We start from the raw sequence: 14,849 nt of genomic DNA on the forward strand, positions 1-14,849 counted from the left end.
GGACAGATCTTAAATGTGTCACAGCCCACACTTATTGTAACTGGCTCTTAGGTAGGACTGAGACAGATCTTAAATGTATCACAGCCCACACTTATTGTAACTGGCTCTTAGGTATTACTGGGACAGATCTTAAATGTATCACAGCCCACACTTATTGTAACTGGCTCTTAGGTATGACTGGGACAGATCTTAAATGTATCACAGCCCACACTTATTGTAACTGGCTCTTAGGTATGACTGGGACAGATCTTAAATGTATCACAGCCCACACTTATTGTAACTGGCTCTTAGGTATGACTGGGACAGATCTTAAATGTATCACAGCCCACACTTATTGTAACTGGCTCTTAGGTATGACTGGGACAGATCTTAAATGTATCACAGCCCACACTTATTATAACTGGCTCTTAGGTATGACTGGGACAGATCTTAAATGTGTCACAGCCCACACTTATTGTAACTGGCTCTTAGGTAGGACTGGGACAGATCTTAAATGTATCACAGCCCACACTTATTGTAACTGGCTCTTAGGTATGACTGGGACAGATCTTAAATGTGTCACAGCCCACACTTATTGTAACTGGCTCTTAGGTAGGACTGAGACAGATCTTAAATGTATCACAGCCCACACTTATTGTAACTGGCTCTTAGGTATTACTGGGACAGATCTTAAATGTATCACAGCCCACACTTATTGTAACTGGCTCTTAGGTATGACTGGGACAGATCTTAAATGTATCACAGCCCACACTTATTGTAACTGGCTCTTAGGTATGACTGGGACAGATCTTAAATGTATCACAGCCCACACTTATTATAACTGGCTCTTAGGTATGACTGGGACAGATCTTAAATGTGTCACAGCCCACACTTATTGTAACTGGCTCTTAGGTAGGACTGGGACAGATCTTAAATGTATCACAGCCCACACTTATTGTAACTGGCTCTTAGGTAGGACTGAGACAGATCTTAAATGTATCACAGCCCACACTTATTGTAACTGGCTCTTAGGTATGACTGGGACAGATCTTAAATGTGTCACAGCCCACACTTATTGTAACTGCCTCTTAGGTAGGACTGAGACAGATCTTAAATGTATCACAGCCCACACTTATTGTAACTGGCTCTTAGGTAGGACTGGGACAGATTTTAAATGTATCACAGCCCACACTTATTATAACTGGCTCTTAGGTATGACTGGGACAGATCTTAAATGTATCACAGCCCACACTTATTGTAACTGGCTCCGAGAATGCACCAGATCACTCCACTTTTAAACACATTTTACGAAAACGTTCTTCAATAAGCCCTCCCTCGCAATGTGTCATTCAAAACAAGGCCAGCAGCAGCTGAGCTCTCACCCCAGCTCTGTCTCTTATCATTACAGACAGGCAGACAGGCTGCTTTAGCTCCAGTCAAAGGAAAAAACAAAGGTAATAGAGGTACACAGCAGAGTTCCACCTCTCTCCCCTTCCCCCTCGCGCACTCTCTCCCTGCTCTCCTCCCCTTCTCTGTCTGTCTCCTTCCCTCTCTCCCCACGCTCCTCTCTCTCCAGCAGGAAGCTGTGTCGGAATGGGTTTTCGAGGATTTCTTTCCTGGCAGGAAGCTTCCCTAATATGGGGCTGTGTTCTGACGCTGGGATATTGGCAGAGCCGCTCTGCTCAGCGGGAGACAGACAGTCTGATCGGGGTTCTTTTAAACAGCTCAGCAGCCACACTTCCAGGAATTGTTCTGTGAATCCCAGCAAGAGGAGGAAGCGTGTGAGTGTGTGAGTGTGTGTGTCTCCCCTCTCTCACAGCACAGAAAGCTCTGTCGAGGCCCAGCTCTGTGTTGTGTGCTGAGTGATTGCTGAGAGTTGGATCTCTGGACCCGGTTCTGTCTCAGAGGATGTACAGCAGGACCAGCACACTGCTGGCCGCTCGACATGGACAGTTCTAGCACCGGCCCGGGTTCTGGCCCAATACCATGGCGTATGTGCCTGCTCTGGTGAGTGTCTGGGGTTGTACTGCTGTGTATCTCTGCTGTAGTGACTGTAGGGATTTGTGCCCAGGATCCTAGCTTTTGCTCCAGAGCACCAGTGATCATGTTTTCAAACTACTGTGGCAGTGAACAACTTGGTTTCGTAGGGACGTTTTTTCTTGTTTTTATTTTCAGTTTGCCTGGAGGTATGGAGAGAACAGATTATACATTGTGCTCTGGAATTGGGGTTGGATATTGGGGTGCAGCGGAGCTGTCCAGGCTGTGACCCCGCAGGACATCCAAGAGCAGCTGCAGAGCAGACTGCCTGGGAGGTTGAGAGCTTGCTTTGCCATGTGTTCTCGCAGTGTTGTTTTGTGATTTCTGAGAGTGAAAGGAGTTGATTGAGCTCAGTCTGCCTCAGTGTGTGTGTAATGATACAGTACATTCAAATAAGCAAGGAAAGGAAAGGGGTCATGCTTCCCTCTCCTCCACTCTCACTAGCAGCCTGACAGCTTCATTAAAGAGACTGTGATTCATCAGCACTGAGCTGCACTGAAACCACGCTGCACAACAATACATATTCAATGCACTGTACTAACACATCACATACATTCTGCTCTACACTGTTTTACTGACAGGAAACGCAATCATGCAGTAACAGGCAACTCTTAGGGTTATATTTCAAAGCTCTGTACTGCAAACTGTTTGGACAAAAGCAGCCGCTAAAGTTCCCAAACACAGAAATAAACTGCTGTATTTAATGTAGGGACTTGTAAGCATTCTAGAGTTGTTGTTTCTTCTTTCTTTTAGAATTGTGATGGGGTTCTTTCTTTCTTTTAGAATTGTGATTGGGGTTCTTTCTTTCTTTTAGAATTGTGACTGGGGTTCTTTCTTTCTTTTAGAATTGTGATTGGGGTTCTTTCTTCCTTTTAGAATTGTGATTGGGGTTCTTTCTTTCTTTTAGAATTGTGATTGGGGTTCTTTCTTTCTTTTAGAATTGTGATGGGGTTCTTTCTTTCTTTTAGAATTGTGATTGGGGTTCTTTCTTTCTTTTAGAATTGTGATTGGGGTTCTTTCTTCCTTTTAGAATTGTGATGGGGTTCTTTCTTTTAGAATTGTGATTGGGGTTCTTTCTTCCTTTTAGAATTGTGATTGGGGTTCTTTCTTTTAGAATTGTGATTGGGGTTCTTTCTTCCTTTTAGAATTGTGATTGGGGTTCTTTCTTTCTTTTAGAATTGTGATTGGGGTTCTTTCTTTCTTTTAGAATTGTGATTGGGGTTCTTTCTTCCTTTTAGAATTGTGATTGGGGTTCTTTCTTCCTTTTAGAATTGTGATTGGGGTTCTTTCTTCCTTTTAGAATTGTGATTGGGGTTCTTTCTTTCTTTTAGAATTGTGATTGGGGTTCTTTCTTCCTTTTAGAATTGTGATTGGGGTTCTTTCTTTCTTTTAGAATTGTGATTGGGGTTCTTTCTTCCTTTTAGAATTGTGATGGGGTTCTTTCTTTTAGAATTGTGATTGGGGTTCTTTCTTCCTTTTAGAATTGTGATTGGGGTTCTTTCTTCCTTTTAGAATTGTGATTGGGGTTCTTTCTTCCTTTTAGAATTGTGATTGGGGTTCTTTCTTCCTTTTAGAATTGTGATTGGGGTTCTTTCTTTCTTTTAGAATTGTGATTGGGGTTCTTTCTTCCTTTTAGAATTGTGATTGGGGTTCTTTCTTTCTTTTAGAATTGTGATTGGGGTTCTTTCTTTCTTTTAGAATTGTGATTGGGGTTCTTTCTTTCTTTTAGAATTGTGATTGGGGTTCTTTCTTTTAGAATTGTGATTGGGGTTCTTTCTTCCTTTTAGAATTGTGATTGGGGTTCTTTCTTCCTTTTAGAATTGTGATTGGGGTTCTTTCTTCCTTTTAGAATTGTGATTGGGGTTCTTTCTTCCTTTTAGAATTGTGATTGGGGTTCTTTCTTCCTTTTAGAATTGTGATTGGGGTTCTTTCTTCCTTTTAGAATTGTGATTGGGGTTCTTTCTTTCTTTTAGAATTGTGATTGGGGTTCTTCCTTTTAGAATTGTGATTGGGGTTCTTCCTTTTAGAATTGTGATTGGGGTTCTTTCTTTTAGAATTGTGATTGGGGTTCTTTCTTTTAGAATTGTGATTGGGGTTCTTTCTTCCTTTTAGAATTGTGATTGGGGTTCTTTCTTTCCTTCCAGAAGGAGAGTAAATACGGAGCTTCGCGAATGTGGCCGGAAGTGTTCATTTTAATTTCCATGACGTAAAGTGGTTTATTCCTAACATTGCCTCTGTGCTGTGCGGGTTCCAGGGGGAGGGAGGGTTAGCTTAGCCCCTCGCTGCAGGCACTGAGTTCTGTGTCATACACTTCATACCGGTTACTGTACAAGGTTGTTTCAGCACAGAGACTGTGACACTACAATGGCAATGGAACGGATCTGTACTGTGGCTCACTGGTCTACCAAGGGCAGCTACAGTGGGGTGACCAGTGGCAACATGTCCATGTGGTTCTCCATTCACACCCTGTCCATGTGGTTCACCATTCACACACTGTCCATGTGGTTCTCCATTCACACACTGTCCATGTGGTTCTCCATTCACACACTGTCCATGTGGTTCTCCATTCACACACTGTCCATGTGGTTCTGTATTCACACCCTGTCCATGTGGTTCTCCATTCACACCCTGTCCATGTGGTTCACCATTCACACACTGTCCATGTGGTTCTCCATTCACACACTGTCCATGTGGTTCTGTATTCACACCCTGTCCATGTGGTTCACCATTCACACACTGTCCATGTGGTTCTCCATTCACACCCTGTTCATGTGGTTCTCCATTCACACCCTGTTCATGTGGTTCACCATTCACACACTGTCCATGTGGTTCTCCATTCACACACTGTCCATGTGGTTCTGTATTCACACCCTGTCCATGTGGTTCTCCATTCACACCCTGTCCATGTGGTTCTCCATTCACACACTGTCCATGTGGTTCTCCATTCACACCCTGTCCATGTGGTTCACCATTCACACACTGTCCATGTGGTTCTCCATTCACACACTGTCCATGTGGTTCTCCATTCACACACTGTCCATGTGGTTCTCCATTCACATACTGTCCATGTGGTTCTGTATTCACACCCTGTCCATGTGGTTCTCCATTCACACACTGTCCATGTGGTTCTGTATTCACACCCTGTCCATGTGGTTCTCCATTCATACCCTGTCCATGTGGTTCTCCATTCACATACTGTCCATGTGGTTCTGTATTCACACCCTGTCCATGTGGTTCTCCATTCACACACTGTCCATGTGGTTCTGTATTCACACCCTGTCCATGTGGTTCTCCATTCACACCCTGTCCATGTGGTTCACCATTCACACACTGTCCATGTGGTTCTCCATTCACACCCTGTCCATGTGGTTCTCCATTCACACCCTGTCCATGTGGTTCTGTATTCACACCCTGTCCATGTGGTTCTCCATTCACATACTGTCCATGTGGTTCTGTATTTACACCCTGTCCATGTGGTTCTCCATTCACACACTGTCCATGTGGTTCTGTATTCACACCTTGTCCATGTGGTTCTCCATTCACATCCTGTCCATGTGGTTCTCCATTCACACACTGTCCATGTGGTTCTCCATTCACACCCTGTCCATGTGGTTCTCCATTCACACACTGTCCATGTGGTTCTCCATTCACACCCTGTTCATGTGGTTCTCCATTCACACACTGTCCATGTGGTTCACCATTCACACACTGTCCATGTGGTTCACCATTTACACACTGTCCATGTGGTTCACCATTCACACACTGTTCATGTGGTTCTCCATTCACACACTGTCCATGTGGTTCTCCATTCACACCCTGTCCATGCTGTTTTCCATTCACACACTGTCCATATGGTTCTCCATTCACACACTGTCCATGTGGTTCACCATTCACGCACTGTCCATGTGGTTCACCATTCACACCCTGTCCATGTGGTTCTCCATTCACACACTGTGCTCTACACTATGTATCAGGACCTTTGTCCTATACTCATAACAAAGGCCGTGTTGTTGTTTGTGGCTGGGGATGCTTTGGTCTGCTGCTAATGGCTCTGCTGTGGGTTTGTCAGGCTAGTACAGTGCGTTGGGATTATAATGGCATTTTGGTCCCTGTGTTTTTAGCACTGCACGTCCTGGGCAAACACTCCAGCTCCAGCCCTTTTTGTCTTGTATTTATTTATTTCCTTCCCAGCAGTTCTGCGCTGAGCCGTAAAGGTCCTGTTTTTTGTGTGAGTTCCCGGGGGAGAGGTTAGTGAATCTGTTCCCTCAGAAACGCTCCTCTCCTGGGCCTGGGACTGGCAGAGTGCTGGCACAGGCAATGGACTCCCTCTGAGAGTGTCTCTCTGAGCAGACAGAGCCCATGAGAACAGAACTGCAGGGCCAGGGGAGGGACATCTGGAGAAACGATCTCATGCTGTACCTGTGCACAAAGCACATTCACAGTCTGTTTATAAAAGTCCTTAACAGGGCAGAGGCTGGGCGTGCACGGCAAACACGCATCTTAATCACTATGCAAAAGCGCTGGGCTCGTCTGCATTCATGGTTTTAGAGCTTTTAACCACATTTCACTGACATCTCACTGACACGTAACAACAGTGCATCACACAGCACTGTGATAACAGTGCAATAGAAGTTTCATTTTGCTAACCCTGGTAAAGGCTCTGGTTAGACAGCTCCTGGACGAGTTCCTATGTCATTACTCGTTAATTAAACACCAATCTGGGGCTTGGGGACTGGTGTGGCTGTGCTGTGGAAATAAGACTCCTATTGCACAGCATTTTCCCCCATTCCAGGTTTTACTATGAGCTTGATTAACCCCAGTGTATAGGTAACAAGCTCAGCTGTGTCTTATTAGACTCAATGCAATGGGAGCCTTATTCCCATCGCTGTAATGTAACAAACATGCACATTGCTTAGTGTAACAAGTCTGTGATTCACGTAAAAAATAATGCAAACCAACTATCTCCATCCCATTGAGACACCTGGAAGTCAGGAGTTGGGAAGTATTTTGGCCATAGTTTTGAACCATCGACAGTTTTCTTTCCACTAGAAAACAGTTGCAGACTTTGGGCTTCCTCAGTGGCAGCCTGGCAGTGCCTTCCCTCATGTGACCTGTGAGTGGCACTGTGGGGCAGCTGTGTAGAGTTCCACGCGTCTTCACTCACTGCCCCTAGAGCAGAGCGCTGCTGTGCTTGTGAGCTCCATAGGGACTGGAGGGAGGTCTGAACTGAAAGAGACAGACAGACAGACTGACAGAGTTAATATGGAGCAGATAGTTAGACAGAAATTGACAAACATTTCCGCTGGAAGTTTTTTACCATGTCTTTCAATGAAGTCGAAACGTTTTTCACTGGAATTAGGTTTCTAAACTCAGCACCATTTAGTGTTTGATAGTTACGGTTGATAGTCAGACAGACAGGCAGAGCATTCATTTGGAGCGATTTACTGAAGTTTATTAGAAGACTAGCAGTCTTCCAATGAGTACCTAATGAAGATCTAGGCTGAGAATATAAAGTAGTCTTACTTCACTATGTGTGAAGTCTTTGGTTCTGAAGCTGTAGGAATATTTTGAACGTGTTGTTGGAGGTTTTGAACTTGCATTCTGCTCCAGACTAATGCAGGTCCGCTCCATCTGAAACGCAGTTTGATTTGGCTGCTGCTGTTTCTCCTCTGAACTCCGGGGTGCCCTCAGTCAGGAAGCTGCCCACAGAGTGCTGCTCTGCAGCTGCTCACATCTGCTCCTGATCTGGCCCGCGGGTCGGGTTACAGCAGGGCGGGCCACTGGTTCTGCAGGCAATCTCTGGGGGTCCTCTCGTTAGTTTGCCATGCTTGTTTTACAGTTTGCCATGCTTTTCTCATTACTTCGGACTAAAACTTTAAATGCTGAGAAAAACTAATATTAACTTTCGACACTGGTGTCTTTTTCAATAGCTTGTTTTCCCAGATTTTACCAGACATTACATTAGCAAGCCAGTGCTTATGTGCGTTTGCCCATTCTTCACAATGCTTTCCCAGAACATTTCTACACTTGCATAAAAAGCTACTCAACACACACACTGGAATAATTTGAGGAGAATTACAATACTTAAAACTTCAGTATAGAGCCTAGTGCAAGGGCTCTCAAACTGGGTTGGGGGAGCGCAGGGGGGTAAGATAAGCTTTCTGAATTCAGTGTGTGAACCGTGCTGTTCTGTGCTTTTCATATGTTTCCCATCAACTTTTTGATAAAAAATATCACTGGTGGTTCACTTTCCTGCTTGCCAGTTATTAGCAGCTGTGTGTGCAATAATGACTAACCCTATACAACAACCCTTCATCCCATAAAAACAGGCATGGTAAAACTGGAAGGTTTTTCTGTGCTTTTACTGTGCTCTGCTACACTTTTCTGGGCTCTCCCTGGTTCTTGGTATCCAATTACAGCCAGCTGTGCACAGCGCACTCCCAACTTGTTTTCAGATCAATCATCTACTAGGAACGGAGCACTGAGGGGCCGGACAGTCTCGTCTCATGTTCTTATTAAACCCGAGACTGACAGCAGGGAGGGCTTTGCTTCCTCTCAGTTTACAGTCTCTGGGCTTCCCCTGTGCCTGTTTCAACAAGCCCCTGTGCCACTGGAAACAGCACAGTTCCCAGCTGTACTCTGAGAGTAGTTCTCCAGCACTGGACAGACACACAGAGAGTAAGAAGGACAGGCGGACAGACAGGCAGGGGGCCAGTCTCTCATTTTCCACTGGCTCTAATCATACTTGTTTACATTTGAAATGAAGAAAAGGTTCATTAAAAAGCAGACTTTGATTATAGCAGCTCTTTACAGAGTGATAACATGCTGGCGGAGCTTCCTGTAAAGTCATTGACTCTCTTTATTGAGCTGTTAAAGATACAACGCTGTGAACACAGGGCGGGGTTAAACTGGGAGCCTCTTCCCTCAGAGACTGGCTGGCAATTTCATTATTTCTTTATTATCCAGTTTAACTGGGATGTTACCAGCTAAGAGGTCCTGGAAAGGGCTATCAGCTGGGCAGAGTAACCCTGAGCATAGACGGGGTGTGGCGGAGTGTCCCGCCCCTATATATATTTGTGCAGTGTTTTATTATTATTTGTATTATTGTTTGCAGCGTGGATAAAAGCGCTGCTTATTTGTTATTGTTTTTGTGTTTTTAAAAACTTTTTTCACACTGCGGACTCACCATGCAGCCACCCAAGAGCTACAGCGTCAGAGGACAACCCAGCTCTTGGGCAGCTTACAGGCAAGCCCGCAGGCGCCCGGCCAGACTACAGGGGTCGCTGGTGCGCGGTGAGCCGAGGACACCCTGGCCGACCTAACCCTCCCTCCCCCAGGCGGAGCTCGTCCAATTGAGTGCCGCCCCCTGGAGGCTCCCGTCCTCGGTCCAGACTATAGAGTGCACCCTGCACTCCACGCGGAGCGCCTTTACTGGATGCGCCACTCGGGAGCCCCATTTACACAGTACATTGATGAGAGTCCCATGCACTGTTAGGTGTTTGATTTTAACCTTGGTACACAGAGCCCTGTTATAATGATGAAGGTAACGAGCAGTCATGGCAATTCTCTGGACCCCAGTGGCTTCACCCGTTTCCAGTAAAGTCGCAAGCTGTCCTTCTCTGCACATTCTTGAGCGCAATAAGAAATCGCTTTCTTTTTTTGTGTCATGTGGAACTGCCACGGTCTCCTAGATGGAGTGTAACGTGCTGTGCACAGTCTGTGCAGGGCTGTCCTGGCAGTGAAGTTCTCTGTCCTTCATTTGAAGTGCTTGGCCAGTGAAGCCCCCAGCTCTGCTTTTAGATCAGGTGAAGGCTGTGACCCTGATCCCTGCATGTCTAGGATAGCTTCAGACAAGAGCAGCTCCACTGCCTGGGTAGACTTTGACATCCTGCTCTGCATTGTCACTGTAGTTACACTGTAATTACAAACAGGTCATCATGGTCACGCACAACAAAACGCCTGGTCTGCATCTTTTTTTACAGATTTTTATAGGCAATAAAAGTAAGGTATTAAACCCAATAATAGCTTGGCAGTGGTATGCCAGTCAGAAACAGTCCCTGGGTGCAGTGACTGTACCGAGATGTACAACATTTTAATACAACTTCCAGATATATGCTGTATGTATTGTAGATTCCTAAGTGTTCGGTGGGTGGCTACCGCTAATCAAGACTGTATTTCTCATGCACTGTTTGCTGTGTCAGGGTCGGCTGTGTCATACAAAGAGTGCAAGAGAAAATACATTCTCAAATTGATTAGAGGTAGCCACCCACCGAACACTTAAAAACATATTTTAGAAGACATTCAATCTTGTTTGTGCACTGGGTGGTGTAGTCGAGGTTTATAGCTGTCTTGGGACAGCTTAGCTTTACCTGGGAGTCACTAGGACTGGTCCTGTATTCACTGTCGCTGGTCAGGGTGTGGTATGGGAGTCACAAGCACTAGTCCTGTATTCACTGTCACTGGTCAGGGTGTGGTATGGGAGTCACTAGGACTGGTCCTGTATTCACTGTCGTTGGTCAGGGTGTGGTATGGGATTCATTAGGACTGGTCCTGTATTCACTGTTGTTGGTCAGGGTGTGGTATGGGAGTCACAAGCACTAGTCCTGTATTCACTGTTGTTGGTCAGGGTGTGGTATGGGATTCATTAGGACTGGTCCTGTATTCACTGTTGTTGGTCAGGGTGTGGTATGGGAGTCACTAGGACTAGTCCTGTATTCACTGTCGCTGGTCAGGGCATGGTTAGGGAGTCACCAGTCCTGGCCACTTCCTGACCAGCCCGTCTCCACCGCTGTTATTTTCGAGCTTTGGACAGACCTCTCAGACGGGTCAGTGATTAAGAGTGGATGGAAATACTGTATAACCACAGATACATGAGTGAACCATGCAAAGCACAAGATTGTTATTAACTGCTCTTACCTCCTCACAGGAAGCCCAGGGCAATGCCAAGAGTCCAGGGAGGGGGAGGGGGGGGACAGTCCAGAGGGTTACTTCCATTTTTCTGTTCATATTTTTAGAGCCGTTAGTGATCAAAGAATTTGACTTGGCACTGGCATAGCTGAGTTGACGATTCCTTCCTTCACTGCTGTCTGCGTTTCACAATGCCTGTGTGTGTGTGTGTGTGGGTGTGTGTGTGTGTGTGTGAGTGTGTGTGTGTGTGTGTGTATGAGTGGGTGTGTGTGCATGTGGGCAGGTATTACTATCAAAGTGCAGACATAATTTGAGAAAATGTCCCCACAAAGATAGTAACTCCTGAAAAAAGGATGTGTGGGGACACCCCCACTTTGTAAACCACGTTTTTAAGAACTAAATATACCTTCAAAAAAAATAATAAAAGTGTCAAAATATTTAGTTTTGTTGTCGACTTTCACCCTGTGTGGAGTTTTGTCTGACTGGAGTTAGAAATAGTAAATAAAGATATAGTGAGAGTCAATGAGAAGTCCCCACAAATATAGGAATGCAAACGTGTGTGTGTGTGTGTGTGTGTGAGCCTGTGTGTGTGAGCCTGTGTGTGTGTGAGCCTGTGTGTGTGAGCCTGTGTGTGTGTGAGCCTGTGTGTGTGAGCCTGTGTGTGTGTGAGCTTGTGTGTGTGTGAGTGTGTGTGTGAGCCTGTGTGTGTGTCTATGTGTGTGTGTGTGTATGTGTGTGTGAGCCTGTGTGTGTGTGAGCCTGTGTGTGTGTGTGTGTGTGTGTGTGTGAGCCTGTGTGTGTGTGAGCCTGTGTGAGCCTGTGTGTGTGTGTGTGTGAGCCTGTGTGTGTGTGAGCCTGTGTGAGCCTGTGTGTGTGTGTGTGTGTGTGTGTGTGTGTGTGAGAGAGCCTGTGTGTGAGCCTGTGTGAGCCTGTGTGTGTGTGTGTGAGAGAGCCTGTGTGTGAGCCTGTGTGAGCCTGTGTGTGTGTGTGTGTGTGTGTGTGTGAGTCAGTGTGTTTGTGTGTCTGTGTTCGTCAGTGAGCTTGCTCTGCTAGAATCACACTCAGTCTTGCTCATTTGTTCAGTGCTCCAAAATTGCTTTTAAAATGGTTTCTGCCCAATAAACCGGCTCGTAGTTTCCGATCGGCAAATGATGGTCTCTGCATAATTCCAAGAACTTGATTAATAAACTGCAGTATGAGCGCTTTTAGTGTTCAAGCTACTTCACTTTGGAACTCACTTCCACATTCTTTCCGGAACGCTGAGTCTGTCAGTATTTTTAAATCTGAGCTCAAAATATATCTCTTTTGATTTGCCTTTTTTCTAGCTAGCAGTTTGGAGCTCTTTTGGCTTGCTGCCCTGGGATGCTTGCACATGAAGGACGCTGCAGAAATGCAATGGGTATGGTAGGAACACTAAGATGACAGAGTTGGCACAATGTTTCTTTACTCTAACTTCCCCTGTTGCTGCCCTGGTTTTGTCTACACCACGGTGTGTCCTGTCACTAGTGCCCCCAGTGGCCGGCAGTGACAGGGGTAGTGTGTTTCGGGGTGGGGGCGTCAGGCTTGCACTTTAGAGGACACGTCAGGAATGCAGAGAGAGGGTCTGTGTCAGAGCACTGGCTGGTCCAGACTAATCCTCAGTGAAAAACAGCATTTCACACACAACTGCGTCCCCAGAGCAGTTTATTCAGCCTCAGATTAACCAGGTCCGACACATGGCCCTCTGCTTACATTCCTCCCCTGCTCACAGACACAGGGCTCCAGGCTAGGGCCCCCTCGCTCACAGGGACCCCTCTGGCGATTTTACTGTGGTAAACTTTTAAAAGGATGAATTGAACTGGGTGGTATTGTTGTGATCTGAGGGGTCCGCTGATGGCTAAGTTGATATGAGATTCGAACCTAGGGCTCCATAGTGTATTTAGACACTGAGCCGCCTGGCAGTGCAGCCCTCATCACCTCTGCGGGGGGCTGTTTGCGGTCTCACTGTGGTTACTTTTTAACACAGGACCATAAAGCTCTATAACTGACTGACACAAAGTCTAAACCCTCATCTCCAACATCACACTGGCACAGTCTATAATAAAAACATATTGCTGTTGTGATGTTAAGATTTCTGAGGAGCGATCGGAGTGACAAAGGAGGGGGGATCCGCTCTCCTCCCACTCCCACCCACGCGCTCCAGGCCAGGTTTTCCAGCTCTTTCTCTCACGTCTCCAGCGCTGACATCACTGCTGCACTCCTAGTCTATAGTGTGGCTGAGTGTGAACAGCAGGCTCTGCTCACACACCAGAGAGAGAGAGAGACACACACATCGCTGAAACACAGAGCTGTGCTGGACAGTCCTGCACACATGTGACACAGCAAGGGAATCCCAGCAGGGCAAACTGGGAGCACAAACTGGCATATACTGGGAGCAGAGCACTTTGAACAAGTACAGACTGGGAATAGGAAATCCAGAACCAGTAGAAATCGGGAGCTGATCAGCACAGACAGAGACGCTTTCAACCAACAAAACTGTGTCGAAGAAGAGATTTAAAAGAGCAGCAGGACAGGAGGAGTACCGAACCATGCCAGCAGCCCTGCAAACCTGCACATAAAGAAAAGGAATCCACCGCAGTGCTGCTCTGTTTCTCTGTCTGGTGCAGTGCTGCTGAGGTGCCCGGCTCGCTCATGATCTCACACTGCCCTGTAGGGGCGCTGCCCCCCTGGAGCCCCACTGGAGAGCCCCCCTTTCTCTTCGACCGGCGCCGCTCCGTCATCAGAGACATCCAGCAGAGCCTGGAGCTGGAGCTGCTGGGGGAGCCCAACGTGGCCCTGCAGAGATACCAGACCAGGCCCCCTGAAGACAGCGGCTCCTGGGTGCGTGAGTCTCAGCTGTGTATAGGGGAGAGAGTTTTAAGTAGCTCAGTGGTTAGAGTGCTGGGTGCAGTGTGGATGGCGTGGGTTTGAGTAGCTCAGTGGTTAGCGTGCTGGGCTGCAGTGTGGAAGGCAGTGGGTTTGAGTAGCTCAGTGGTTACAGTGCTGGGCTGCAGTGTGGGAGGCATGGGTTTGAGTAGCTCAGTGGTTAGAGTGCTGGGCTGCAGTGTGGAAGGCGTGGGTTTGAGTAGCTCAATGGTTAGGGTGCAGTGTGGGAGGCAGTGGGTTTGAGTAGCTCAATGGTTAGAGTGCTGAGGCTGCAGTGTGGATGGTGTGGGTTTGAGTAGCTCAGTGGTTAGAGTGCTGGGCTGCAGTGTGGGAGGCAGTGGGTTTGAGTAGCTCAGTGGTTAGAGTGCTTGGCTGCAGTGTGGGATGCAGTGGGTTTGAGTAGCTCAGTGGTTAGAGTGCCGGGCTGCGGTGGGTTTGAGTCAGTGGTTAGAGCACTGGGGCTGCATTTTCTCTTGTATACAGTTTACACCATTTATTTTTCTAAAATGAAAAGCAGGTTAATGTTAATGATTCAAAGTTGCTGTTTGCTCTTTCTTGCTGCCTCTGTGTTGTTAGCAGCTTGTTTCCCCTCCTGTAGTATAGCGGTGCAGACTTTGCTCAGGGTCGCCGGTCTGCGTTTCCTGCTCAGCAGTTCTGTGAGTCTCGAGACTGGTCTGGGGGAAGCTTTCCAACTCCGACACGCAGGCAAATCATGTGCTTTCAGAGAAAGCAAGTTTACATGCCTCAGTGTATCAGGGGGCTTTCTAACAACACACTCGCTGTGACGCACACCCTTCCCATCTGTGTGCAGGATAAGAAGATGGACTGGGATTATTTTACGAGGTTTATGATTGCTTTCCTTTTCTAGTGGTTTCCTGGTCTTTCTGCAATGCGTACCTGCATTACAGACCTTTCACAACAGCACCTTGCAGTGCTTTTAACTTTGTAAATAGCTATCAATACTCAATACGCAACTAATCTTCAGGAACAACAAGCGCTGGCAAAAGGAGTGAGGAGGGTGA

The 14,849-nt window shown here is 46.7% G+C and overlaps 1 protein-coding gene across 5 annotated transcripts in view; it reads left to right on the forward strand.

The window, feature by feature from the left end:
* The first annotated feature begins 1,770 nt into the window (after positions 1-1,770).
* The window catches only part of LOC117409859 (ral guanine nucleotide dissociation stimulator-like 1), a 46,609-nt gene continuing 33,530 nt past the window's right edge, over positions 1,771-14,849 (forward strand). For 3 of the 5 annotated variants that reach the window (XM_059031378.1, XM_059031381.1, XM_059031380.1), the window contains exon 1: positions 13,193-13,782. In XM_059031378.1, coding sequence (XP_058887361.1) covers positions 13,594-13,782 — 189 coding nt within the window. In that variant the 5' untranslated portion in view covers positions 13,193-13,593. Of the gene's footprint in view, positions 1,987-13,192; positions 13,783-14,849 lie in introns of those variants that run through there. The other 2 variants (XM_059031384.1, XM_059031385.1) reach the window with 2 other exon arrangements.

This window comes from Acipenser ruthenus, chromosome 10 (genome assembly GCF_902713425.1).
Source record: "Acipenser ruthenus chromosome 10, fAciRut3.2 maternal haplotype, whole genome shotgun sequence".
NCBI classification, from domain to species: domain Eukaryota; kingdom Metazoa; phylum Chordata; class Actinopteri; order Acipenseriformes; family Acipenseridae; genus Acipenser; species Acipenser ruthenus.